Genomic DNA, 26952 nt, shown 5'->3' on the forward strand with positions numbered 1-26952 from the left:
AATGACAGATGTAGGTTTTTCTTCAGATGGAGGTTTGTTTTCCCTGTTCTGCCTTAGCCACAATAACTTGAAACGGTCTGTCTGCTGGCACGAAAATCCAGGGGGTGGGTGGAGGGGCCAGGATGTTGCTGCAGGAAAGTCGAGTACATTCCTAGGGCGCCTTTTGGGGACAAGCAGCTGAAGCATTTTTATAGTCAACTGAGATAACAGGAAAGAAAGAATATGGCTTTTTATAGTATGTATCTTGAGAAAATTCAGTTGGCTCATATTTGTATACAAATAATGAATATCTATTCGTTTAACTCCTAGCTTGTGACGTAAAATGTGACTGTTGTATTGGCCCGATTTCTCGAGTAATGCCGAGTTGTTTTCTAGACAACTCGGTTGTCACTCTAGTTGTTTCTAGAGTGAAGGGTGGAACACACTGAAACACTTGGACATATTTAAGACCTCCAACTTACTGTTCTTCCAACCTGGGCCCCTTTGCTTTTTTTTTTTTCCCCTCATTTTGATCACTACTACATTTTGACCTCACATAGTAGTGGTATGAGATATTCGGAGTGGTTGTCATGAAATTACACTTTCTGGAATAACAGGCTAAGGACCCATATATCTCTCGTTATTTGCAGTAGGTCCCAGGTGACCATGTGATGCAATATAGTGAATTAGTTAATTATGGTGGTGGCCAGCCAAATGTCAGGCTGCCGAGGAGATGGAATTTCTCAGCCAGTGTTCTATGTTACACCTCCTAGTTGCATGTTCTAAAATTTATGTGCCAGGGCAGCCCGGGTGGCTCAGCAGTTTAGCACTGCCCTCGGCCCAGGGCATGATCCTGGAGTTCTGGGATCGAGTCCCACATCGGGCTCCCTGCATGGAGCCTGCTTCTCCCTCTGTCTCTGCCTCTCTCTCTCTCTGTGTCTCTCATGAATAAAATAAAATCTTTTAAAAAATCAAATAAAATATATGTGCCATAGGTAGACTTACAACCAGCGTACTGCAAGCTTCTCAAGTCAGCCTTAAAGATAACTTATTCTTTTAACTCTTCATGTGTTGAGAAGGTTTTATAGAACACTGACAGCACAGACTGTATATCACTAGATGATTGTTTTGAGAGCTGTGTGATCTCTAGAAACAGAAAGGAACCGTTCATAGTTAAATCCTTAAGTTTGTAGGTTGATTTTTGTTTTTTTGATATAAAAGATTATTGAGCTATAAAAAGAGTGCCTGCCACAAAGGACTCAACGTGTAGTTATTGAGTTGAGGCAAAGAACTTGATATTGTAATTTAGATTTTAGGAAATGCTGGAATAAGCGAGTAGATATTTTACGTCTCAATCATAAATAGTTATAAATAGTACCCACTTATTGGTTAGAGGAAGTCAGGCAGAAACTATTTCCTTTATGAACAAGAGAGACACAAGGTTACTAGAGCTCTATGCTGGGACATTGCTGTTTCCACTTAGACTAGTGCATCCTTGAAACACTTGTGCTGCCTCAGCAGTTTAAGGGTAGATTTAAATAAAACTAATTAAATTGATATTAGATTCACAATGGGTTGACACCAGAAACATCTCACAAAAGTGAATTGGTTAACCTTTCTTTGAAGAGAAAAGATGGTAACATATATGAAGTTATTTTAGTATAGATTGTAGGCAGTCTACATGGTACTGGAGGACCAAGTAAATGATCTGCAAACTGAAACCATGCAAAATGACCTTAATAATCAATGGGAAAATGACCAGTGTCATGACCTTTAAAATTTTTTGTCAGAACATTAAAGCTTTCTTACTGTAGGTTATAAATGTATAGGGCAATGCAAAAAAAAAAAAAAAGTGAAGCTAATATTAATTTAATGCCCTATAATTTAAAATGTTAGAACACTGAGAACGTGTTTTATTTCTTTGAGTAGAACTTATCAAGAGTAGTTGGAACATGTTTGCTTTCTTCTCACTGTGTAACTTGCAATGTGGGCTGTCTCTTCTCTGTGGCGGTGAATTGTCCTGTTCCTTCCCAAGTTTGGATCTGCTTCCAGCTTGTTATCCTTGGTGCTTCCACAGCTGTGAACTGAGTGTTCTTTCAATATAGCTTCCTGTGGGACATCTCCATCCTCTTCCTACAACCACTTTCCAATTTCGCGTTCAGTGTTACCACTTTTTATTTCTTTGCTACACTTTCTTTTTGTGCTGGCCCCACATCCTCTTTCAATTATGCACTTTTGCAAAGTGCCCTGGGAGTTTCTTACCACAAGACTAAGGGGGCAACACAACCACCTGTTTACTATCTATCTGTGCGTGAATTGAACAACGGATGTGCAGGGACTGGTTGTCCTGCACAGTCGTGGAAGTGACACGATTGATTAGTAATCATGATACACATCTGTTATTCACACAGAGATTTGTGGACCAAAAAGCTAGCAGTGAATTTTGTGCTTTCTGTAATTCAGCATTAGTATACTGTGACAACTGAAGTTGGAACCATGCTGTCAGGGGTACTGGTGTTATGTGACCAAACTGTGGTCACTGAAATTCAAGCCCATTGGAACCATGCAAAGTGAAGAGTACCTCATTCTGGTAGTAAATTGTTTGTAGTACATTTAAATCTTGGCCTGGCTCCCCTTGCCTGTTAGACCGAGTGCATCTACTGTAGCCAAGTGATTTAAAAATTGAATTGAGAAGTGAACTGGGGGGAGGTCTGGGTGGCTCAACAGTTGAGCGTCTGCCTTTGGCTCAGAGTGTGATCCTGGAGTCCCTAGATTGAGTCCCACATCGGGGTCCCTGCATGGAGCCTACTTCTCCCTCTGCCTATGTCTACCTCTCTCTGTCTCTCATGAATAAATAAATAAAATCTTAAAAAAAAAAAAAAGAGAGAGAGAGAGAGAGAGAAGTGAACTGGGAGTTATGAAGTGTTTGACCCGACCATGGGTTGGGAGTGCTTTGACTCCTCTCTTTTACCTAACACCTCAGAGTAGAGTGGGCACTGGAGAAAGCATATATTAGTCTCCATCCAGCAGTTAGGTTTCTGTTAAGGACCACTTGGTGAATGGAAGTATTGGGGGGAAGATGATGAGTTTGATTTTGGACATTTACAGTTTGAGTTGCCTGTGGGGTATCTGTGTGAAGATATATTGTAGTAGATAGATTGGAGCTCAGCAATTGAAAGCTTTGGTTAGGAAATAAAATTTGGGTGACATCAGCTTCAGACATGGTAAAATCATCGAGGAAGAGTGTATAGAGTTAGGAAGGATGAGGAAGTTAAGACCAAACCTTAAATCATACCAATAATTAAAAGGCATAGAAAGTGGAGCCTGCGGAGAATATTAAGTTGCAATGGACAAAGGGGAAGGAGCACAATAGGTGAGTGAGATGTGATGGAAACCAAGGGAAGAATGAAATCTGTCCATTGGGTTTAGCAACATGGAGCCCATGAGTGACCTTGGTAAGAGTAGTGTCATGTAGAAGAGAGGTGGAGAGAGGGAAACAAAACCGGGTCCAAGGTAGATGGTAGTGTGTGGAGAAGTGAACAGACAATTCTTTTGAAAGGTTGGTCGTGGAGGAGAAGGTTTAAAGAAGGTAGAAGCTAGAAGGAAGAGGAGTTGAGGGACTTTTACCGTTCAAGCTGGTAGGAATCTGATCAGGTTAAAAGGCTGATAGGAAATAGGAAGAATTTGTTAGTGATAAAGAAGTTGGCTATAAGCTTAATTTAGCCAGAATTTAAAACTTCCCTTACAATTCTTTGCCCTCCATGTCCTTTTATCTTTCTTTATTCTAAATCGAGTAAAGTCCATACTGCTGATCACTCTGCTACTTCTGAGTTTCACTGGGGTCTTATTATCCCTGTGAGATTGCAAATTCCTGTAAAGCAGGATCCAAACTGTTCTTCTCCCTGATTCTGGTTAGCATGTCATTCCCTGTCTTAGAGAAAACCCTCAACAGCTACTTTGAGCACTCTCATTTGTTTCTTTATTTTTTGAGGAACTAACTTCTATGTGCCAGGAATTATTCTAGATGCTAAGGATATAAAAATCACTAAGCCAGACGTATCTCTTTTTCCCAAGGATTTTATAATTTAGGGAGACAGCTAATAAACAAGTAATAAAGTACAAAAGAAGCAAAGTAATTATAGAATGTAACAGATAATAATTCTGAGCAAATATGTATATATTCTTCTCCCTGAATTCTTTCCATTGTTGGGGGGAACAACCATAAGCAATTGGAAAGTTAAATGACATAGATGTAAAGAAGATAGTAATAGAGACTGTTGTTTTTTTTTTTATGTAGAGACTTCTTTGTTGAATGTTTCTAAAGTCAGGAATATGATGGTTATAATGGGCTGTGTGTTTTGGGAGTTTTCTTGGTTAGTTGTTACTTAGCATTTGAGAAACTAACCAACTCTCCACGTTTTCTCTTTTCCCTTTTAGTAATTTGCCATCTTCCATGTATGAATGGCGGCCAGTGCAGTTCAAGGGACAAATGCCAGTGCCCTCCAAATTTCACAGGGAAGCTTTGTCAGATCCCAGTCCATGGTGCCAGTGTGCCTAAACTGTATCAGCATTCCCAGCAGTCAGGCAAGGCATTGGGAACGCATGTAGTCCACTCTACACACACCTTGCCTCTGACCATGACTAGCCAACAAGGAGTCAAAGGTAAGCTTTTTTCTTTTTGCCCATTCATCAGACTTCTGTTAACCTGCCAAAGCCATACGGAAGCAAGTGCTGGCAGATGGCAGGGCTGGTATTGAAACAGAAAGAAGTATGTGATCTGTGGCCCTAAAAAGTGGCAGCAGGGGACAGAATATGGGCCCATGTATGTGGCTACAGTACTTTCTAGGCCATAGAGATTTGGTATCTAGGAAATAAAATAAAATAGGAGTCTATCCTTTTCTGCTGGCTCTTAGCCCCAGGAGCTGTTACACACACATATGTCTGGCAGGGCCTAGGAAGCAGAAGGATGAGCAAGGCAGTGTTCAGGCCCATACAGTAATATGCTAGTGGATCACATACTACCTGCTGGTGAATACTTTGTTTATTTTTTAGTCGAAGAGTGCTTAGTTTTAGTTATAAACAGTCAGTTAACCTCACTGGACTTCAATTTATTCATCTATAGAGGAAGGTAAACTAGGTCACTTGGAGCTCAGAAATTCTATGACTAATTCATTTTTTTAAACCTGGCATGTATACATGCACAGTTTTTGAAAAGGGGTCAGAGAAGTGTTACTGGCCTTACTCTTTAAAACTTGAATGTTAGCATCAGAAGATGAAATTTTATTTGAAAGCTGCAGCAAGTAAATACAGATATAAAATATCACATATAGGTATTTTGTGTGGCTCATAAAGCACATGAGTATGTCTATACTATGATGTTCAGGGTAAGAGAATTATGCTCTGTGAAATTGTATTTCCTCTTTTGATGTAGAAAGTTTGGCAATGAAAACTTTGAGAGATGCAGAAGTAGTCAAACTCTTTAGTCTTTACTACTATTTTTTGATAAAATGTACCCACCTATGGCCATAAGCAGCATGGATTTCATAGTTTTCTGACTCTGAAAGAAATATTTTTGTCTCATGAATGTGTCACTGTGAGATGTTTTAATTTCTCTTTATACTTTGAGTTTTATTCTTTAAAAATATGTAAATTCGAGTTTAATTAGTATTTTGGACGTACCCTCTTATTCTCCAGAATTGATGGCTGAGCAGCAAAAATACATACACGCTATATATATATTTTGTTCCAGGGATAGTATATATGCAAATAAACACAAAAGTATGTATATAATATTTGCTTTAATGCTGATTTGCATGTTAAGTATTCATGACTGAGTTTTCCTGTCAATCTCTTTTTAGTGAAATTTCCTCCCAACATAGTCAATATCCATGTGAAGCACCCTCCTGAGGCTTCAGTCCAGATACATCAGGTTTCAAGAATTGATGGCCCAACAGGCCAGAAAACAAAAGAAGCTCAACCGAGCCAATCCCAAATCTCTTATCAAGGGCTTCCCGTCCAGAAGACCCAGACAGTACATTCCACATACTCTCACCAACAAGTCATCCCCCATGTCTATCCTGTTGCTGCTAAGACGCAGCTTGGCCGATGCTTCCAGGAAACCATTGGGTCACAGGTAAGCAATATTGTCTAGCCCATGTTAGTAATGCATTCTAGGCGTGGTCTCATTAGTAGGAAAGCCAGACCTGGTAAAATGATTTTCTGTAGAAGGGGTTGGCAAACTGACCACAGGCCTGTTTTTTGTAAATAAACTTTTCCTGAAACACAGACACATCCATTCATTTATGTATTGTCTATCCTTGCTGACATGCTATTGATGATAAAATTATGTAGTGTCAGTGAGTTTATGTGATAGCTAAATCCTAAAATATGGTCTGCAAAGCCCTTTACAGAAAAAGTTTGCTCATCTCAGTCTAGAATATTAAATAGTGATCTTTCATAATTGTTGCTGGAAGTCCATGATTGGCTATTTATATAGTTTTTCAATTAAGGTGATCTGTGTATAAAACATGTGTTGGGCGTGAAAGATGATATGTGAGATGTATTCTGCAAAGACATTTGAAAACTTTTATGCCTTTTTACAGTAGCTTGCAGGTTATACAGAGGAAATTTAACCCCTGTGTGCACTAATAACTTGGCATCTTTTCTCTCCTAATAAAAATTCATAACTAGAATGACAATGCAGGAGTTGTTTGAAGTGCATTTTAATATTGAATTTACATGTCACTTCACGCCTATATTTACATCATAAAATGGGACAAAGGCTGAGTTTTCTTTAAAACTCATCGTTAAATGTACATAGCAAAGGCAATATAAAAACATTGGTTCTTCTATCCAAACTACTTTGTGAACTTGCTTTGGGACCACATGATAATGATGTTGATTTGTCCTCCAGTTCTCATCTTGTCATATATGTTTTGGATCCCCCATGAGAAGAGTAGATGAGGTAACTGTATTATTACTTAACTGTTGTTGCCTGAATATTAAAAAGAATATATTGTGTGTGTGAAGTAATTATAGATAATAGAATCAATTGTTACTGCTTTAGGAACCTAGAAAACACTTTTTAGGTACTGGACCAGTCCATGGTAAGGCTATAATTTTTCTTCCAGGGCAGTAAGACAAAATTGGTTTATAGACCCTAATAGAAAAGAGCACCCATGTGGATAGAGTTAAGGGTCTGTGCTAGGAAATCAGCTTCTTTATCTGTAAGGTAGAAAGAATAATATGGAGATTTGTCAAGATGAGACAAGGTAATGTGAGCACTGCTTTGCGAATGTTGTAGAACTCTGTAGTTATTGGCTTAGAGGTTACTCCTCTATGCAGATAGAGTCAAACTTAAAAATAGAGCAGATTATTGGTTATGTCTTGTAATTTCACTAGAGCAAGGAAGGCTTGATCCCCCAAACACAACCTTTGTCACCTGCCTGCAGATACCCGGAATGCCCACTGAAGGGTACCTTTTCATTACTCAGTTGAAGACCAGGCTTAAGCAAATGCTTTATGGAAAAGGAACATCATCAATTTAAATTTAGCTTAGAAGTAAAGACTGGATTATTGTGCTAAGTGCAGGTTTCAATAGGGATAGAGGGCTGAAGATAAACTTCATAACTTGGCAATGTTGCCCTGGGTTAGCTTTGGAGAGAGAGGATAATTTTCATGCCATTTGCGTTGTTTAGTCATTCCAGTTTGGGCTGGTCATGAGAAAGGAAAAAGCAGGTCTTTTTAAAACTATGTGCCCAATATCTTTCTCCCTAATTTCCAAGTTGGAATGTAGAGCCTAAAAAGCAAGAAAACGAGGCATTAACAAACTTATAATTTTTGTATAATGTTAGGGAGATGATTGCTAACTAGAAAGGATAAAAAACTATTTACTTTTAAGCCTAAGCTGGACAATATAGTCAAAGTGAATTAGATAATTGGTGGAGTTACCCAAATAATCCAAACTCCATGGAATACTTTTGCCTTATCTGGATACTTTTCTGCCTTTTGGTCAGAATGATCCAGACAGTGATCTCAGTTCTTAATTTATTTTGCATGTGTAGTCGCTAATACACAGCTTCAAAATAAGACCTGTTTTCAGAAAACATTCTCGGTGTATATTTGTCTTCTTGTTACTGAGAAATGCTGCTGGGTGCCTGTGGTTGCTCAATTAATTTGTGTGATTAGGATGATCTAGGCATTTAAAAATATACACTACTGGGGCACCCTGGGTGGCTCAGTTAGTTAAGCATCTGCCTTCCGCTTGGGTCATGATCTCTCAGGGTCCTGGGTTTGAGCCCTGTGTCTGGCTCCCTGATGACACAGGGAGCTTCTCCCTCTTCTTCTGCCTCTCTCCCAACTTGTACATTCCCTCTCCCTCTCCGCCTCCCTCCCTCCCTCCCTCCCTCCCTCCCTCCCTCCCTCCCTCCCTCTTTCTCAAATAAATAATATATTTAAAAAATAAAAATACACACTACTGGTAAATAGTCAATAATATATAAGATATATACTACAAGAGTGTTGGAAAATATGTGTACTTTTTTGCTGTGATTAGTTTGCAAACAAAACTTCAGGAGGAGGTGTAGGTAGATTTTGAATGAATTCCAGAAACAACTGCATAAATGCTCACTCATTGCACATTGCTTTGCTCAGTTGGGAACACTTGTTAGCTGCAGATTTTGGCTGTTGAGACTTTGAATGTGTTAGAGTTACCAATAAGCACCTGTGTTTATGCCATGAGAAGTCATACACAGAACAAATTTGGCATAAATTGCCCTTGTTTCTATGACACATTCTAATAATTAGTAAATTTGGAGTTGAAAACCCCACATGAGCTGTGATCATGTACTTAAATTCAGGGGATCTTTGTACAGTAGAATTTCGGGAATTACTTGGATGGTAGAGGAAAATGGATGACTGGCTAGGGAAGCCAGCTCCTACAGAAAACAGGGAGAATAATTAAAGGGAAGAGAACAATGCAAGAAATAGAGAAGCAAGTGTCAGGAAAGACCAGAGAAGTGAAATATCTTGGTATTCCTGGCATGCATTGGCATAGATACATGAAGCTCATTACACCTGAGGCATAATGCAATATAAACTACTTACATCAAGGGAACAATGTCATGAAGCCTCCTTGACCAGGCAAAGTCAGAATCATTAGAAGTGTGACAACTGATATTATGTGCCTCCCAATGTGCTACAGTATGGAGTTTACACATCATCCTTGAAGTAGTCTTCTCAAAAATGGTTCATCTGAATCCGATCAAGCCCTTACACCTTAACCTATCCAGTTCGTAGGGAGTGAAGAAGTCAACTAAAAATATTGCACACATATCTCCTCTATCAGACAGATTTATAATGTAGGATATTATTGCCTGGTTTTTGCAAAAAACCTTCTTATGGAAAAAAGCAAGGTAACTTTTCTAGAAAGAGGCAAAGAGACAGAACAACAAATGTAACATATGAGCCTTAATCAAATCCTGGCTAGAAACACATACGACACCTAGCTCTAAAGGGCATTTCAGGAATAATTGAGGAATCTAAATAGGACTGGATATTAAATGATATTTTTGAATTACTGTTATTTAGGTATGATAATGATGTTGTGGTTATGTAGGACCGTGTCCTTATTCTTGAGAGATGAATGTTGAAAGTTTGAGGGGTAAAATACCATGTTTATAATTTATTTTCAAATACATTTTACACAGAAATAAGGCAAAATTTTAACTATTGCAGACTCTGAGGGGTGGGTATTCAAGTGATCATTGTATTATTCTTTGAATATGTCAGAGTATCTGAAAAATTCTTGAGGAAAAGAAAAATGCTAAATTTCTCAATGTAGAATAATCGAATTTTAAACTGAACTTAAAAGCTGTAACTTTGATACATTTTATGAATTTTAAGAAAGTAATTTTTAAAGTTTCAACTTAGGAAAGAATGGGGTGGGTGGATGTGGGAATGGTAGATGTGAGGAGGCCCGGGAAGAAAAGTTGGCCTTGGTCCATTTTGAATTGACCAGGGTCCAGTCTAAGAAGTGAAGTTGAAAATAAAGATGAATGTCTGAGCTTTTGTGAAGAATCAAGCATCAGGATTTGATTATGGGCTGTTGCAAAGAAAAGGATGGTGATGAGTTGGACCATTCTGAACTAACCTGCTTGAGAAAGCGGATAAATCCTGACTCTCATTGATTAACTGACCCTGGGGGAGGATTGTAAGGTGCAGATGAGTAGCTACATCTTTGTTTTAAGCAGCCCCATCCTTGGCTGACATCAAGAGTGGTGTATTCTTGAGTATCAATCAGGAAATCTAGTACTGTTTCAGAGATGGAGTAAGAGTAGATGAATGGAGAAAGTTCAGTGGGCAGCAAAAAGATCTAGTGGTGATAAATTCATGAGAATAGAGGACATTTCTTTGGGTTGTATTATGAAGAGAAAAGAGCAGGAATAATGGGATTGGAAATTTATAATTTTTTTTTTTTTACCTTGACAGACTGTGTCAAGATACGAGTTTGAGGGGTGGGGTGGAGGGAGGAATTGGTCCTCTTGTTTTACTGTTGTACAAAGTGTTCCATTTTTTGAGTCCTAAAAATAATGTCTTATTTTTTAGATCATAAAGTATTGGTTTCTGCATGAATTGGGCTGGGTACAGGTACAGACAAAAAAGGACAGAAACTAATAGAATGAATGGTGTGGCTAAGAGGAATGGGTTTCTTGAATGTAAATCAAATTTGAAGTAGTTAGCAAGTCATGATTTGGCATTTACATATCTGTGTGCTACCTGAAGAAAATCATGGTACTCTGTGTAAGTTTGAAAACATTTTGGCAGGTTTGTTTATGGCATAGATTGAGGTAGAATTACATCTCCAATGATTACAATTACCAGCTACTTTTAGGAAAATCTCATGTTATTTCACATGCTTAAAAGTTGAACATTTCCATGCTAGTTTTCATTTCTAAGGAGAGGCCAAATTTCAGGAAATACCCCTCCAATTTCTTTTTGCATCACAGGGACATTGAATACATATACCTTTCCCATTGTACAAGGGTTTCCTTTGTTTTAAAATGGTTCTCTTAGCAGTGACCTAAATTTGAAACTTACTTGGCATTTGAGTTTTTGGTTGTTTTAAGCATGTTTTATTTGTTGCCCAGTTGCTGGAAACAAACATTTGCAGTGACCTAATGATGCCAGATGGTATAAAAAACCTTGTCTGAGAAGTGTTTAGAATCATGATGTAGGGCTTGGGGTCCAGCGTCCACACTTGGGTCTGCCATTGCCCAGTTGCGCAATCATGTGTTCTTTGTTAAACACGGGAACATGCCCCTTAATTAGACACAGACATTACAAGACGAGACAAAAAAGTCAAGTGCTTCAAGACCTTCCTATTGCAAATGCCAAGAGAGCAGAAAATTCCACATATAAACACCTGAGTTAACTAAGAACAGAAGTACTGGAAAACCTGAAGTAGGTGTAAACAAAAAAGATATTTTTAGTACAGTGCTTTAGCACAGATAAAGATGATCAACACGCAAACCCACTTTTTGTAGTTTGCAACTTATAAAGTGTCCATAAGTTCAAAAAAAACCCCATAAGAAACAAACTCTAAGATTAAATTCTCTATTAAAATTAGAGATAGAAATTCTTTGTAGAAAAAATAATCCTAATGTAGATTAGGAAGAAAAAGCAGCAGTAGTTGCTGTGAAATCCTGAAATTATTGGAAAAGCCTTTCTTTCCTTTAATTTCTGGTCATACAAATAATCAGAACTGGGGCAAAACTGAGTTAAAGCAACCCAAGAATTATTTGGGAGATCCTCTTAGAGGTTCCAGAATTGTTATAACAGTTCTCTTTAGACAGGAGAAAGTGGAAACAGAATGGGCCTTTGGAGAAATAATTGGATATAACTGGAGATAGATCTCTTTTGGCAGATAAATTCAATAACATCCTCCATCTCTAAACCTAGGTACTAACACACACACACACACACACACACAATTTTTGAAGGGCCAAACAGATGCACTTTTGTTTAAAAACAATTTTTTTAAAGTAAGCGTCATGGAGAAATTAGCAGGAAAGTGTGAGCTTATAAAAGTGGAAAACTATCCTAATTATGGCTGAAAGTACTTTTTAAAAACTCAATTCTTCAGTGACAGGACTTTGAAGAAAAATATTTTTTGGTTTCTACCACACAGAAGCCAGTGAGAAAGTAGGGAAACAGATGCCAGGGCTGTCAGTTCCATGTGGAAGAAGAAAATACAGATAGATGGATAGATACCTGTGTGAATTGTTACCGATGTACATATAGAGACAGACTGTAGACCATGAAAATCTCTTCCAGTGATGGAAAATGGATTAGGTCCTCAATTACAGGGGCTGGAACATTAAGCTCTGCTTAGAAACCTTTTTCTTTAGTTTCCACACTGCCAGAATGAGGCGTAAAGCTAAGATGGAATAACTAGTTGAGGATATTCTGATGGGGATGATGCTGGAATCATTGTAACACTTTACTTTTTTTTTTTTTTTAAAGATTTTGTTTATTTATTCATGAGAGACACACACAGAGAGAGAGGCAGAGACACAGGCAGAGGGAGAAGCAGGCTTCATGCAGGGAGCCCGACGTGGGACTCGATCCCGGGTCTCCAGGATCATGCCCTGGGCTGAAGGCGGCACTAAACTGCTGAGCCACCTGGGCTGCCCATTGTAACACTTTTCATGTTGGTTATTTCCCTAAACTAAGTCCCCAAGCGGCATAAGTAGCTGAGCCTTCTAAAGAAGGAGTAAGTAAACGACATTTTAGTGAAGATGCTTGGCCTCTCACTGATGTATTATCCCTTTGGTGGGAAGGGGAATGGAGACAGTCAGGCTGGGCCAGCAGTGGGTACAGGCGTGCCTGTGGTCCTCACCCCTTCCCCATTTCCCCAGCCATGTGCTTTTAGAGGCAGGGCCATCCCAGGTGAACTTGGCCTTCATCTTCTTGCAGGTGTACTGCTGGGCAGTGACTGGGAAAGGCTAAGTCAGGGCTACCAGCCCTCTGCCCTTTCTGTGAGCAGAGAGCCCCACTGAGGTGTGCCAATTGCATTTACTGAAGTTTGGCCTCCTTCAGTTGAAGTAAGTCATTAACACCAGGCATTTCGTAGGACATCAGGGTTTTTCTTCAGTGTCCCACTCAAATACTCCTTTAGCATAATCTAAGAAATATGTAATCAAATGTTGATGAGTCTGGTTGTCTCCAGTGGCTCCCAAATGGCCACCCTTGCTAGATCTTACCTGTGTCAACAGCAGAGGTAGCACTGACGGTGTCACACATATGTCAGTGATGAATGCCCAAGGCTCTACAATGTAGGCTGGTCTTGCTCCAGCAGATTTACTAGACATACTTCCTGCAGGTCCCCTCTCCCTCTGAGCTGAAAAGATCAGTAAAGACAGGGATAAGATCCAAAGGGAGAAAGAACTGCATGTGAAAGAGAACATGTCTGCATGTCATTGGGCTTCTGCCACTGGCAGGGAGAACTGCTGGTTTTACTTGGATTGAATGTGGCACTGAGACATTAGGATAATCAAAACATAGATTCTTAGAACTGAGGTAGAGTACTTCGGAGACTGGACGATGACCCATACATTACCCTTTCTACCCCCTAATACCAGTCTTTCCCCAGACCAGTGTCTTCTGGGCACCTGTGAGTATCTGCTTTGAGTGCTCACTCACCCTGACCTGTTTCATAGACAAGTTTATGCTTCCTTGGTCCTCCTCAAACCCCTCCTCTCAGATGTTTTTCATTTAATTGGCAATGAAAATTCCTTTATCATGACATGCAATATCAAATTTCCATGTGCTATATCTCTAGGGCTCACTAAAATAATACACCTATTAATAATTAGACTCCTGTTTTTGTTGAGGAACAGGCATTGAAATTAATTATGGGGCACTTGAGAGTGAAAGCATGTTATGTCACTTCGGATGCTGGCAAAGTGGCACGGTTTTGTGATTATTAAATTTGAAGATGATAATTCTGAGTACGTTGGGAGTAGTTTTAAGGGACCAAGGCTTGAGTCAACGGTTGATCCTCATGACAAAATGAACTCTGTCCATGACAAAAATGTTTAAAGAGTCGCAGCTGGTATTCTAGGGTCTGTTGTTGTTTCTTGGCTTTGTCTACATGATCCCTTAGAATTGAGATTTGCTAACACAAAGTGGAATCATCTGTTTACTTTAAAAAAAAATCAAAATAAACCCCAGTCGTCCGGAATCTGACCCATAGATTTGTGGAGGAAAAAAAAGCAACATTGCCCTGTGTTGAGAGCTGACAGAGTGACTCCCCCATGCTGCCCTGCCCCTTCTCCCACGACAGTTATAGTACAGATTTCTTTTTCTTTCCTATCCTTCCGTTTTTTTCTCCTATTGTCTCCTTTTATGTATCAGAGAATTTGTGTATAAAATAGAGTATTCTCTTTCATTGAGATCTGTTTACAAGGCTGTGCCTTTATTCTAGTGATGTTGTGCAAATAGACTTGCAACTTGTTTTTTTGAAGCAATTGTTTCAGAATCGGTTTATGAGCTCATAAGAAAATTAGTATGTCTTTGATCTGCTGCTCACTCATTTTCTGTAGTCTCAATGGATCGAAGGCTTTCAACGTCGATTCAGCCTTCAGCAAGCGAGGATTTGTACCATTGAGGATATTTAAAATAGTATGTCTTCAGCCCTGAAGAGAATTCTGAAATCCAGACAGAGGAGCTCTAAATATTTTGAACACAAACAGCAAAGCTTTCAAGATGACACTTTGAAGAGGTCTGGTTTAGAATGTGCAGGCTTTAATGGAGTTGTTAAGAAAATGGTATGAACATTCTGTGGCTTAGGGACAGGCATCTTAGTAAGACAATGCATTTTTATAGAATTGATGGCTGATAGAGAACTTTGACATGTATGACCTTACTTGACCTTTAAAACACAAGGAAAATTGGTATTTTTGTCTCCCATTTACTTATGTGAAACCCGAGGTTCAGAAGTGGGGACTAGCCCTGTTGGTGTTTCCATGTCCATAGATCTTTCTCCATTTTTGCAAACTTGCCATGTCTCTGGCCCTTAGTTTTTTCATTTTTCAAATAACTGCTTTGGCTGAGAAAACCAACACAGTCTCTTTCAGCCCTGCAGTCCTGTGACTGTGATAATTTTGACATCATCTTTCCCACCGTCTTATGTGCCACTGATAGTGACATATGCACAGGATCTGTGGACAGAGCAAACTGCCCAAACATCAACTACATCAAGACCTACTGTGGTCTCAGAAATCTAGGCTGACCCGAGAGCCTCCTCTCCAGTCTTGGCGCTTCCAGAAAGCCTTCCAGTCCTTCAGACCACATCTGCTCTCTCCTCCCTGAACTCTCACTGGGTTTGGAATCCAATCAGGCCATTTTGAATTATCTAAAAATTGTTGATTTTGATCCTCTTTGCCCCATGAGATTGTCCTTTCCATGAGGGCATGGCCATTTAGGAATTCAGCTCAGTGCTGGGTGCAGAGGAATAGTCAGAAAATGGATTATTAGGTTCAGCTAGGTTGTGCTGTGATCATAAATCAACATGACAGAAGCTTGCATTTTGCTAGTGCTAGATGTGTAAGGGGTGAGCAGAGAGCTCTGTGCTATATCTCTGAGTGTCAGGCTGATGGGCTTCCACTATATTAACGCCGTACTCTCTGGAATATGTGGCTTCCTTAATTCCTACAATGGAGTGAGAGAGAGATGCTGCAAGGGACACTACTTTTCCTACAGTTCTTGTTCACAGTGAGTCACTTGGCCCTGCCTGTCAGGACTGTGGACTCACTTGTGGCCCTCCCAAAACATATGTTGAAATCTTAACCTCCAACATGACTATATTTGGAGATAGAGTCAATAAGGGGTAATTAAGATTAAATGAGATTGTAAGAGTAGGGCCTTGATATGATAGAATCAGTGTCCTTTTAAGAAGTGATACCTGAGAACTCACTCCCTTTGCCATATCTGGACACGGCAGGATGGCAGCTCCTACAAGCCAGAAAGAAAGACCTCACCAGAGTTGACCATGCTCTTACATCTTGCACCTTAAGCCTGCAGAGCTGTGAGAAAATGGATGTCTGTCACTTAAATCCCCCAGTCTATGATATTTTGTTAGAGTAGTCTAGCTAACCCATGGTAGTTAGGAAGCGGCACACACCGGGAAGCTGGGACAAGTGGTTCTTTGGTGAACAGAGAACATCCTGCCACAAGTGGCAGAGTGTGGTCAAGACAGACCTGGTTTCCTGCTCCCAGGGAACTAAAGAAACCTATTAATATGATTTGTGGCATTCAGTTTTTCTACACTATTTGCAACCAAACCACAGGTAATTATTAGTTTTGAGTTCTGTGTACTTGGATAAGACACAGAAAAACAGAACTTAACCAGATGAGGCACGTGTTAAAATTTACACAGTGATATGAGACCCAAAATGATTTTCATTTCTTTCAGTATCTCCACATAGACAAAAAGAACCCGAGAAGCACTGAAGCTTAATATAGAAAATTTCCTTCAATGCAGTTGTAGAAATAAGCACTGGGGAAAGGAGGACTTGATGCTCATCATTTTGGGAGTGATCTGGTTGCATAGTAACAACCATGTCTGTCTGCCTATCTTTATTTCCTCCTCAACACGAGTCTGTCTTTTTAGCCACATTCTTGGTAATGGAACTTTGAATAAATTTCATGTTCTCACCATCTAATGTTAGGATTTATGGTGTGATTTGTGTTGTTTTGTTGCAAGGATAGGCTAATGGGAATTATGATGTCAGAATATAATCATGACAATACTTATTCTTTTCACAATGTAAGAATAGCAAGACACATATATCACAACTGTTGAAATGCTTAAATTGTTGTAGAGATGGAGAAAATAGCCCAAGTTTAATTGTTTCTTTAGAAGAGATGTCAAGCAGAATCACAAGTTTCATGCTTAAGAATTTTTTTCCCCTTTGTATGTTACTTTTTAAAACCATTTTTGCCTTAGTGTAACTTTTAAAATACCGTTTTATAAACTAAAGTAGTTGTCTGGAATTCCTTGAAGCCCATGGTTTGGCTTCGGCAGGCTTTAAACAAATACACTGTCAGAAATCAATGTGGATACATTTCCAGCAGTTAATGCCCTAGTCACAGTAGATATTTTGTAAAATCAATAGCCTGAAATATCAGAGGATTATGGTTATATCAGATACCCCAAATGCCTAACATTGTTTTAATTACTCTAATAAAAGAAAGCTGGGTGGATTTAAAAAAAAAAAGAAAAAAACCTTGCCTATAAAGAATGTTCTACTCAAGCCAAAGCAAATTTTTTACAAGTTCTTTTAGAAAATCTGGAAGTATTTAAGCGTTTTCCTCTTCTTATGAGACAATGCCTGTTACCCCGCCAGTGCTCTACCATACAGTATTCTCCTTTATGACAACAGGCCTTTAGGACAAGTTGATCAAGTATGTTGCTCTAGTTGCATTAATGATAGACTTAAATATTTGGACCTTCTTTCTTACTGGCACATAGAAATAAACATATTTAATGGTCTAGTGCATGGACATTGAAGAGCTCTCCTGAGATTTTCCAGTTTAGTTTGGAGCCATGGTTGGCCCAGAGGCTATAAGAGCACCATTTTGCTCAGAGGATGCGCAGAAGTCACTTTGCCGGAGTGGGGATGTGTTTATATCATAGTGAAAAGATTGATGATAGGAATAAAGAAGAGCTGTGACAGAAGTTTGGATTCATCCACCCCATTATATACAGTTAGAACTTTTCCCATAAGGGACCTCATCCTGGTTCTTATGAAAAGAAGCCCAAGATTTCCAAAAAAGGGATTTACATTCCTCAACCAAATTTAGAGTACTGAGGGTATAGCTTCTGTTTGCCAGAAAACCTCGGTTTTGTGCCAGAATGTTGGAATAAGATTTTCTAGCTCGGTTGTTGGGAGGTGGGGTGGTGAGATGAATATCTCAACTGCACAGGTGGACTAATTTATGGGACACCCATTCAGGGTGGGTTGATCAATCACAATGTGACTTTATAGTAGGTCACAGCTCAAGAGATGCAAAATCTGCATCTCCATGACCATCTTGAATAATTTCTGATATTTTGCCTATTGATAATCATAATACAATTCATTATAATTACTATACTCTAGAAAATAGTTGTTTAGGGGCATTTGGGTGGCACAGTTGATTAAGCGTCTGCCTTCAGCTCAGGTCATGATCTCCGGGCCTGGGATCCAGCCCCGATTGGGCTCCTTGCTCAGCGAGGAGTCTGCTGCTCCTTCTGCCTCTCTGCCTGTCCCTCTGCTCATTCTCTCTCTCTCTCTTTCTCTCTATTTCCCCTGTCTCAAATGAATAAATAAAAAATATTTAAAAGAAAAAAAAGAAAGAAAATAGCTATGTAAAAGCCATGACTGTTTTCAGGAAGACATAGCTGCCTTTTTTGTGAGTACTGGCTAGCAGGAAAAGGGTGAGCATAAAGTAATGTCAAGAAGTGGAGGCCCATCCTGGTTATCACTGGTCACCCTGGTCTACGACAGGGTGTGATGTTAGGACTAGCAAACACATGGCATCATGAAATGTACTGTATCAGTCTGGCAGGTAGGAAACATTTGAGCACTGACCTTCATAGGATTTCCCTGGCACAGCAAAGCATTCCACTTATAGCTCCCTGTTATTCTCTACCCCTGCACTGGAGCCTTTATGAAATCACAGAACTTAAGCACATCAATGAGTATTAGTAATTAGTCTATACCCAGAACTTATTGTTGAGGAAGCTGAAGCCCATAGAAGTAAGTTAATTTGCTTTGCATCTTGTATTGACTTTGCAGTTGGTGAGGACTAGAACTGAGGCTCTTTGGTTCCTGTTCCAGAGTTCTTTGTCCTATACCACCCTGGCTCTTAGGCCATCTCTTTTGGACGTGGAGTATTCACAAGAAACCATTGCTATCTATATAAGTCAGCTTGGCTGTCGTAACAAAATACCATAGTTTGGGTAGCTTAAACAACAAGTTTGGGAGATTGGAGACTGATATTGAGATGCTTGCAGCTTCAGTGCCTGGTGGGGCTGTTTTCCTAGTTTGTAGACACCAACCTTGTTGATGTGCTCACATGGCAGAGATGGGGGAAAGGGGGGCAGGCTGTGCCCTGGTCTTTATTCCCCGCCTTGCAAGGACACTAACCCCATCATGGCAGCCCTATTCTCATGATTTCATCTAAACCTAATTACTTCACCTATAGAGAACAAACTGAAGGTTGATAGAGGGGAGATGGGCAGGGGATGGTCTATGTGGGTGATGGTTATTAAGGAGGGCACTTGTTTGATGAGCAATGGGTATTGTATGTAAGTGATGAATCACTAAATTCTACTCCTGAAACTAACCTATGTTAGTTAACATATAGTGCAATACTTAATTCTTACTAAACTAAGAATTTAAATAAAAATTTGAAAAAAATTAAAAATAAATAAATTAGGCATAGTAAGAGATTAACAACAACAATAATAAAGTAGAACAATTATAATAACAGACTGTAATAAAAGCTATGTGAATATGGAAAAAAATAAACCTAATTACTTCCCAAAAGCCCCACCTGCCTATGCTGTCACATTAGAGGTCAGGGCTTCAACATAGGGTTTTAGGGGATGAGACACACATTCAGTCTATAACACTAGTTGAACCTAAAAGGACATATATTTTCTGGGACCTGTCTTAGTGAGTTCCACATTCTGCAGTGGTTTATGACTAAACCATGGATGATTGTGGGCAAGAGGTGTGAGTGGGCTCTGCTATTTTGGCTTCGTGGTCTTGATCTTTTGGCACCAAGACATGGTACGTGACCAGAAGGATCTGGATGTCCCCAAAGTGAAACTTACTGCTTGAACATTGACATTAACTGGTTGAATTACTGAAATTCAATGACATCATGTTGTGTTTCTTGAGGAGAATTAAAATGAAGTCCATACAATTATAAATATTCCACAGCATTTATTCTCCAAACATTTTTTCACTAGCCAGAACACTTTTGTGAAAACCTAAACATTTGTAGCAAAATCATAATCATAATCTTTTTATTTTCATATTTCTATATTATTTTTTGCATCTCCTTTCTTGATAAATTGAATCTGGGACATTGTATACTGAGTAACTGTTAGGTTACTTAGTTCTTTGTTAAATAAACCCTGGTTTCTAGGCGAGGAGCCTGGGGAAAGGGATCTAACATTGGTTGTGAGCCTACTGCATGGTGGCCATCTGACTATCTCATATGTATTATCTTGGTCTCTTGAGAGCTCTGTGAAAATGGGCATTTTTAGTTATGTTTTGCAGAGGAGGATATAGGCAGTGAGAGGTTGAGGGTTTTGCCCATGGTGGTAATATATGTGGTAGTTGGTGAAGTGAGAAATTGGACCCATCTTGGTCCAACCTCAAAAGCTAAGCTCTTAGCATTTACTCTGTTATGGGTAATCTTTACACTACTTCTCCTTTGGTCCACAGGGACTGTGAAGGTGTGGAAAGGTCTATTTCACCTTCAGAGAGCACCAATTCTAATGCACACAGAGGTGTCTGGGGGTTTGCTTTGTGATAGGACATCTCTTATTGGGGAAAGCATTTGTTGGGGGAAAAAAGCTCATTTTGGGCTGAATGTAAAACTTCCCTTGTGCTTTTTTCTTTGAGGAAAAGTATCGCCAATTTAATAATTATCCGATTTTGGGTGTTTTTTTTGTTCTCTCATAACTGTTCATGTTGACCTTCAATGTCATTTCTTCCCCTCTGTTGACCACCGCCCTGCCCTCCCTCCCCCCCATGAATGATATACTCTGTGCTGATAATTCTTTTTTACTCTTGAGGGGAAGTATCAGATGTACAAAACTATAGTCATATGAAAAAATTTTCCCCTCCTCCTTTTTATCAATATTTCTGTGTTTGCCATTACTTCAAAGATGCCAGATACCTCACTGGAAGCAATCCCAAACTTCTTGATTTGGGAAAAGGAACTATCTCCTGATTAATTTTGGTACTTAAACAAACTGAATCCCAAATTTGGAAAATTCTCTATGGCTTAGTTCTAGCTCATTCTCTGCCTTTCTCCCACCCACTCTCTCTGTTCCTCTGTCTTTGGCCTGCCTTCCTCTGCCCTTCCCCTCCCACCCACCTGCCCCTGGGTCCTCTCCCAGTTGGTGGTCAGCCTTGGGCTTAGCTCGAGCTGCTCCATCTCTTTGGAATCTTTCTCTCCAGTCCAGCAGTTGAGTCACTGCCTTGTTTCAGCTCTTGCCTAAACACAGTCCTGCACACTCTTGCAAGAGTTGCAGTGAGTCAGCCTTCTCTGTTCTTTCATGTTTTACTTTAGTGCATTTAAAAAAATCTGTGCTACTTTTCCATTTTCAGTCGTATTTGTTTCTTTGGCTCCAGTGCCTTACTCTCTTTGAGAAAACCTTCTTTATTTAAACTCAGTATTTTATGCCTCATTGCTGAATGGTTCCTGATCACAGAGTAAAATGAGTTCTGTATGGGTGATAAAGGTGATTTGTAAGAGTATTTTGGTATTATTGTTTTTAAATGTCTTTAGTAGGAAAACTAAGTAGTATGTCCTTGACATGGTGGCTGTCACTATCGAGCAGCCCTTTTACTAGTGAAATATTTGAGCTGTTTTCAGAAAAGGATGCTAGGAGGCTAACAGATGGCCAGCACTTGAACATTTTATAGGTTGTACTCACATGGGACACCAGCTGAGAGGGCAGACAGGGATCCAGCCCATGCTCTGTTTCCTGAATGCTGTGTTCTGATGCTGAATACAGCTTACGGGTCACTTCTTTTTAGTCCTTGCACAGGTGCTGAAGGGATAGGGCAGCCCTTCCTGGATATGCTTCATTTAATCTCACTACAGTTCTTTACCGTTGGGATTATTGTCCCATTGTCCCATTCTTAGCTGGGAGAGGCTGGACAGTGTGGTGAATATCTCATTGCTCATGAGAAAGAGTGGGAATTTAGATCCAGGTTTACTAATTGCAATCCAGCACCCTCTTCTTTTACCCACAACTAGATCTTCCTTCCCCAGCACCTGGCACAATACAGCAAACACTCTTAAAATGAGGATACTGTAAGTACTAGTAATTTTAAGGTATGAAAATTAAATCTTATGAAACCATGCTCCAATATTTATTACAGCTTCCTCAAATTACTGCTCATCTCTGAAACATCTCCAGTGGTGAGTTTTTAATTGACAAAAATGACAGGCCTTGGTTGCCAAATGGTAAGTTTTGAACTGTCATTCCTACTCATACATTTATAGGGAGATCTAAAAACAAATGCAATCACACCTTACCTTTGAGGATCAGGAATGCTCCCTGGTAGGTAGTACCTCAAAACTGAGGTTGAAGTGTGAAGTGTTCCCAACTAAGTCAAGATTTAGAAAAGTATGTTATCCTACAATCTGTTTATTCTTGACAGCTGCTTTAAAAACGAAAGGTTTTTACACCATTGTGCACGCGCGATAATTTTGCATTGTAGAAGTTAAAACACAGCTCTTCATGGAGCAATTGTGATAACCCTTGAATAGCTTTACCTTCTGAGGCATGGTGCCAACATGGGAAGGGAAGAAAGGTCACTGAATTATTTTTTTGTGCTCAGTCTTCCAAGAATCATGCATGGCCAGGGCATTGGTGAATTGGGGCTGGGACTAGCTCTGTTTGTTTTTCTCCTGTCTAGTTTACGTAAGTCCCGTAGGGGGAAGCTCAGCCTGGGGTGAGCAGCCCTGGAGAGGCTGGTGTGAGGAAGGAAGGAAGACTTTAGAGAAGGTGGTTAGGATGCATCTAGACATGCACAGTCCTGAATGCAGACACGAGAGCGATGGAACCTCTGGTAATCCACCTTTCCTACACCGAGTAATGTGACCTGGCAGGAGGTATTGAACACAGAACCTCAGACCTGGCAGGGAACCTAGAAGTCAATCTGCTTCATGCCCTGGACATTCCTGACAGGTGGTCCTCCAGCGTCCACTCCCAGTGAAGAAGTCCGCACCTTCCATCATTGAGGAGCATTCGCTGTGGAAAAGGCTGCCTGCTGGATGACATAAATCCTGTCTTCTTGTGACTTATGACCTTTAGTCCTGCTAATATGTTCTCACGCAGCTGGCTGCAGGCCACAAGCTTGTTTCACGTGTCTGAACTCTGTCATCTTGGTCACACACACTGCCCCCTCTCCTTTCTTCACTTGACGCTCACAGGACCTGGTTGCCAGAGTCAGCCCTGTTCTGCTTTCTGCTCTAGGTGGGTTGTGCATCTGCAAACCCTAGAGCACAGATGTGTGGAATGACAGTGTCCCTGGTGTGCAGCCTAAGGTTGGGTGAGCTTTTTGAGGAGCTACAGCACAATGCTCATTTGATGGGATAGATTTTTCTTTCTGGCTTGAAATAGCAAAATATCGGTTGTAAATTTTTTAGCACATTTCTTCTGAATCACTTATGCATAAGATATTTCTTGAAGCGAGAGACAGGCTTTCTCTGAAAATGCGGTGAATGAATCACATAGGAGAAATTCCATTTGTGTTTTTAACTTGTAAAAAGTCACCCCAATCTGGGCATAAAAATGCAGTTAGAGCCAGTCATGGGGCCTTGTGATGATGTCCCACGAAGAAGTGAAATCCACTACTCTGAGAGAAGGGCAATCTGAATGCCAACTCCTCCTATTCTTCTTGAATCTCTCCAGTGTGACCTTTAGTGTGGAGGAGAGAAGATCCTCTTCCGCCTTTTCTTCTGGATATGTCCTACGTCCAAGTAAGACCTCATAGTGGTGGGTAGTCTCTTGTGTGAGAGCCCTGCCTATGGCCACAGATCTCTCAGGCCTTTTCTGGCTCACACTGAAGCCTCTTCATAATTAACTACCTCAGGGGGCATGTGTGAGACTGTGCCTTGTTATAAGCCTGACTTCATCCTTTGCAGCCTATTATTATCTTGTGCAGGCCCAAGTTTGAGAAGAACACACAGTTTGGTGGTACCACCTACACCGTCATTTATTTAATCGATTTGGATGGTTTGTGCTGCTCTTGGCTGTGGACCTGCAAAAACAAAGCCATGGGATAAAGCAGCCCGGATCCTGTAATGAAAACCTTGTACCTTTTCTGAGGCCTGGTAGAGAGAAATGATTTATTTTTACCCTACCAAATAAAACATTCTAGGAATCTGAGGTGAAAATTGGATTTTAACTGCTACTAAAATTTTGAGCATATAAAATCAGCAAGTGTTGAAAGTTTTGCTTGATTAAGAGAAGAACCTGAAGAATCTGGTACACGAATGATGTACGTCTGAGGTATACTGGTGTCTCACATCAACCTGCTTGATAAACCTGGAAACATGAGGCACACTGGCAGCAGAACCGATGGTGGAGACAGACCTCCATGTTCTCCACATCATCACTGGCTCCCAGTCTGATGCCTGTAGTCAGTTGCCTCTTCCTTCCTCATGAGCTTCCTGTTTCAGACTTCTGTGACTGTGCTGAAGGAATTTGGGAACCACCTGCCTCCAGCCACTGTATGCTTTGCTTCTGTCAGGTTCTCATTTGTTGGCGTGTTCACTTTCCTTCCTGCCTTTCTGCCCTCCGCATCCCCAGCAAACCTCATCATTGACTGGTTTTTAGAGCACACAACAACATCCTGTCGAAACCATTAAAAACCACAAACACCTAAGGACCTCAAAACTATGATGGCACTAAACCTTCATGAACTGTGCGGGTCTTCCCTGGTTTTATTTTACAATTTGAACATGTGGTTACTTAGAGCCTCCATCCGAATGGAGAGGCCCACCAGGTGATTGGTGTCTGCTGCCCTTCTAAGGGTCACCACCTGTCCAGACTCTCTGTCATCTGTCACCACGTTGCGCTTACTAGCCTGGATAGCACTTGCTACCTTTTCCTGGTTTTCACAGAGCCACTGCTTGCCTGGATGGACTGTACCTGGGTCATTTCTTAGTTGCTTATATTCTTTGCTCCTTCTTCCATTCAGAATTCATTGAGCATGTGCACTGTGTCTTGGGATATAAAGATACATAAGATACATCTGCATTTAATTAGCACAGCAGAGGCGGTGGAGCTATGTGGAGTGTGCTGTGGGGTAAAGAGAAAGGAGCTCACTGATGCTGAGGAGATAGGAGGCTTCATAGTGACACTTCTTCAGAGCTGGGATTCCTGGGGTAAAGTGTCTCTAGACAAAGGGAAAAGGAAGGGCATAGGGTATACCAAAGGAGACACCTCTTGGAAAGACATTTGTTTAGAAAATAAACAGCTTTTTAGAGTGCCCAAAGGCTAGATGTATACAGGTGGAGGGGCTAGAAAAAAAATGATACGCTCTACGGCAGGGTAGCGAGGATCTTGTGTATCATCCCACGGAGTTTGCAGTCTTCAGACTGTGGATGACACTGGCAGCTGTTTGGAGAACTTTTTAGAGGTTGAGGCAGAGGAAGGCAGAGTGACCCCTCGGATGTGGGGTCTGGGCTTAGTCTGCTGAGTGTCAGTGGAAAGCCATGTGGCCTTTTTTGCACAAGTGGCCTCGGGATGGGTACACAGAGAAGAATCTGTTTGCCTGACCCCACTGGGTTAGTCTGATTTAAGGCCCCTTCCTCTCAGCCTCATCAGACCTCCTGTGATTTTACCAGGGGAGATGAGATGGGTCTTTATATTTGACAACTGTCAGCTCTGCTCTTCTGCCTGCGAGCCTCGCTTAAACCTGCCAGCACCTTCCTAACTTGGCTGACCTCCCTGGGTCAGGCCACTCGGTTGTGTGGAGCTTTCATCTCTGCCAGAGCTGATCTGGCACAGTCCGTGATCATTTCTTGTACCGTCCTATGCTGCCCTGTTCCTGCCAAGGCCTTGGTGTTGTAGGAAAACCAAAGCCTCTTGCAGATGGGACCTGTGCCACATTCTCAAGGTTTACACACATGCCCTACACCCTTACAGCTCTGTTCTCTGATGATCCACAGCAGAGATTCCAACAGACAGTTAAACTAAATTTTAAAAGTTTATGTTGAACTTTTGAGTTGCGGTTCTTAAGGAAAAAAAAAATAAAAGGAAGGCGGGCATTGGAAACATACGTTTTATGAAGTGCTCTGAGCAGTGACAGATTTTCTTAAGACTCTCAAAATGCCAGGAAGCTCTTAGAAATATGCTTGTTCATTAGTGTTGTATTGATTTTATTCTGATGTTTCATTTCAAAGTTTGAGGGTTTTTTCCCCCCCTCTAATTGTGTCGATAACAAGGGAACTGTTTTATAATGTGACTGGGAAGCACAGCAGTGCTCTAGAGCTGGGCATCTTGCACTCAATTAACCTTCATATTTCCCATCTCATCACTGCAGTGTGGCAAGGCGCTCCCTGGCCTTTCAAAGCAGGAGGACTGCTGTGGAACTGTGGGTACCTCCTGGGGCTTTAACAAATGCCAGAAATGCCCCAAGAAGCCGTGTAAGTGACGTTTCATCATTCCTTTGAATCTTAATGTAGCATATCTGTTTCCTTACGATTACTGTTTGGGGGGTGAGACAGCATTAGACTTTGAAAGAAATCTTACTGAATTCTAGAATATATTGGTGTAATGTGGATTTCCAGAAACATTGCTGCAGGTGTAAGAAAGCTTTCCTGTTGATTCCGTGTTTGAATAAGCGGTTTTCAGTTGCCTTCTCCAGCTAGATTACTTAATTTTAAAAAGTCTTTTAAGAAGGCAGTAAGCCAAACTAGAGTGGTTTTTATCCCCCTCAGGTGAAGAGAAAATAAGAGGTCTTTAAAAATTGTAAATGTTTCAAAAACCGATAAAATGTCAGCGAAGCTGTTATTTCTTAGTTTCAGTTGCTTAAATGACATTTTTATTAATAGCCACAACAGAAGTTGTACTGTCAATTTTCAGATGTCACTAAAAAAAGGCAAAAATGGAGAAATGCTTGGTTGCTAATCTGTAAAAGATAAAGGTACAGTTACTAGGACACA

The 26952-nt window shown here is 40.4% G+C and overlaps 1 protein-coding gene across 15 annotated transcripts in view; it reads left to right on the top strand.

Annotated features, from left to right (window-relative positions):
- The window catches only part of LTBP1 (latent transforming growth factor beta binding protein 1), a 391779-nt gene that overhangs the window by 201248 nt on the left and 163579 nt on the right, over positions 1–26952 (top strand). For all 15 annotated transcript variants that reach the window (XM_025454210.3, XM_025454208.3, XM_049095987.1 and 12 more), the window contains 3 exons: positions 4417–4641; positions 5838–6112; positions 26331–26433. In XM_025454210.3, the coding sequence (XP_025309995.1) occupies positions 4417–4641; positions 5838–6112; positions 26331–26433 (603 nt within the window). The remainder of the gene's footprint in view (positions 1–4416; positions 4642–5837; positions 6113–26330; positions 26434–26952) is intronic.

Source organism: Canis lupus, chromosome 17 (assembly GCF_003254725.2).
Source record: "Canis lupus dingo isolate Sandy chromosome 17, ASM325472v2, whole genome shotgun sequence".
In the NCBI taxonomy this organism is placed as follows: Eukaryota; Metazoa; Chordata; class Mammalia; order Carnivora; family Canidae; genus Canis; species Canis lupus.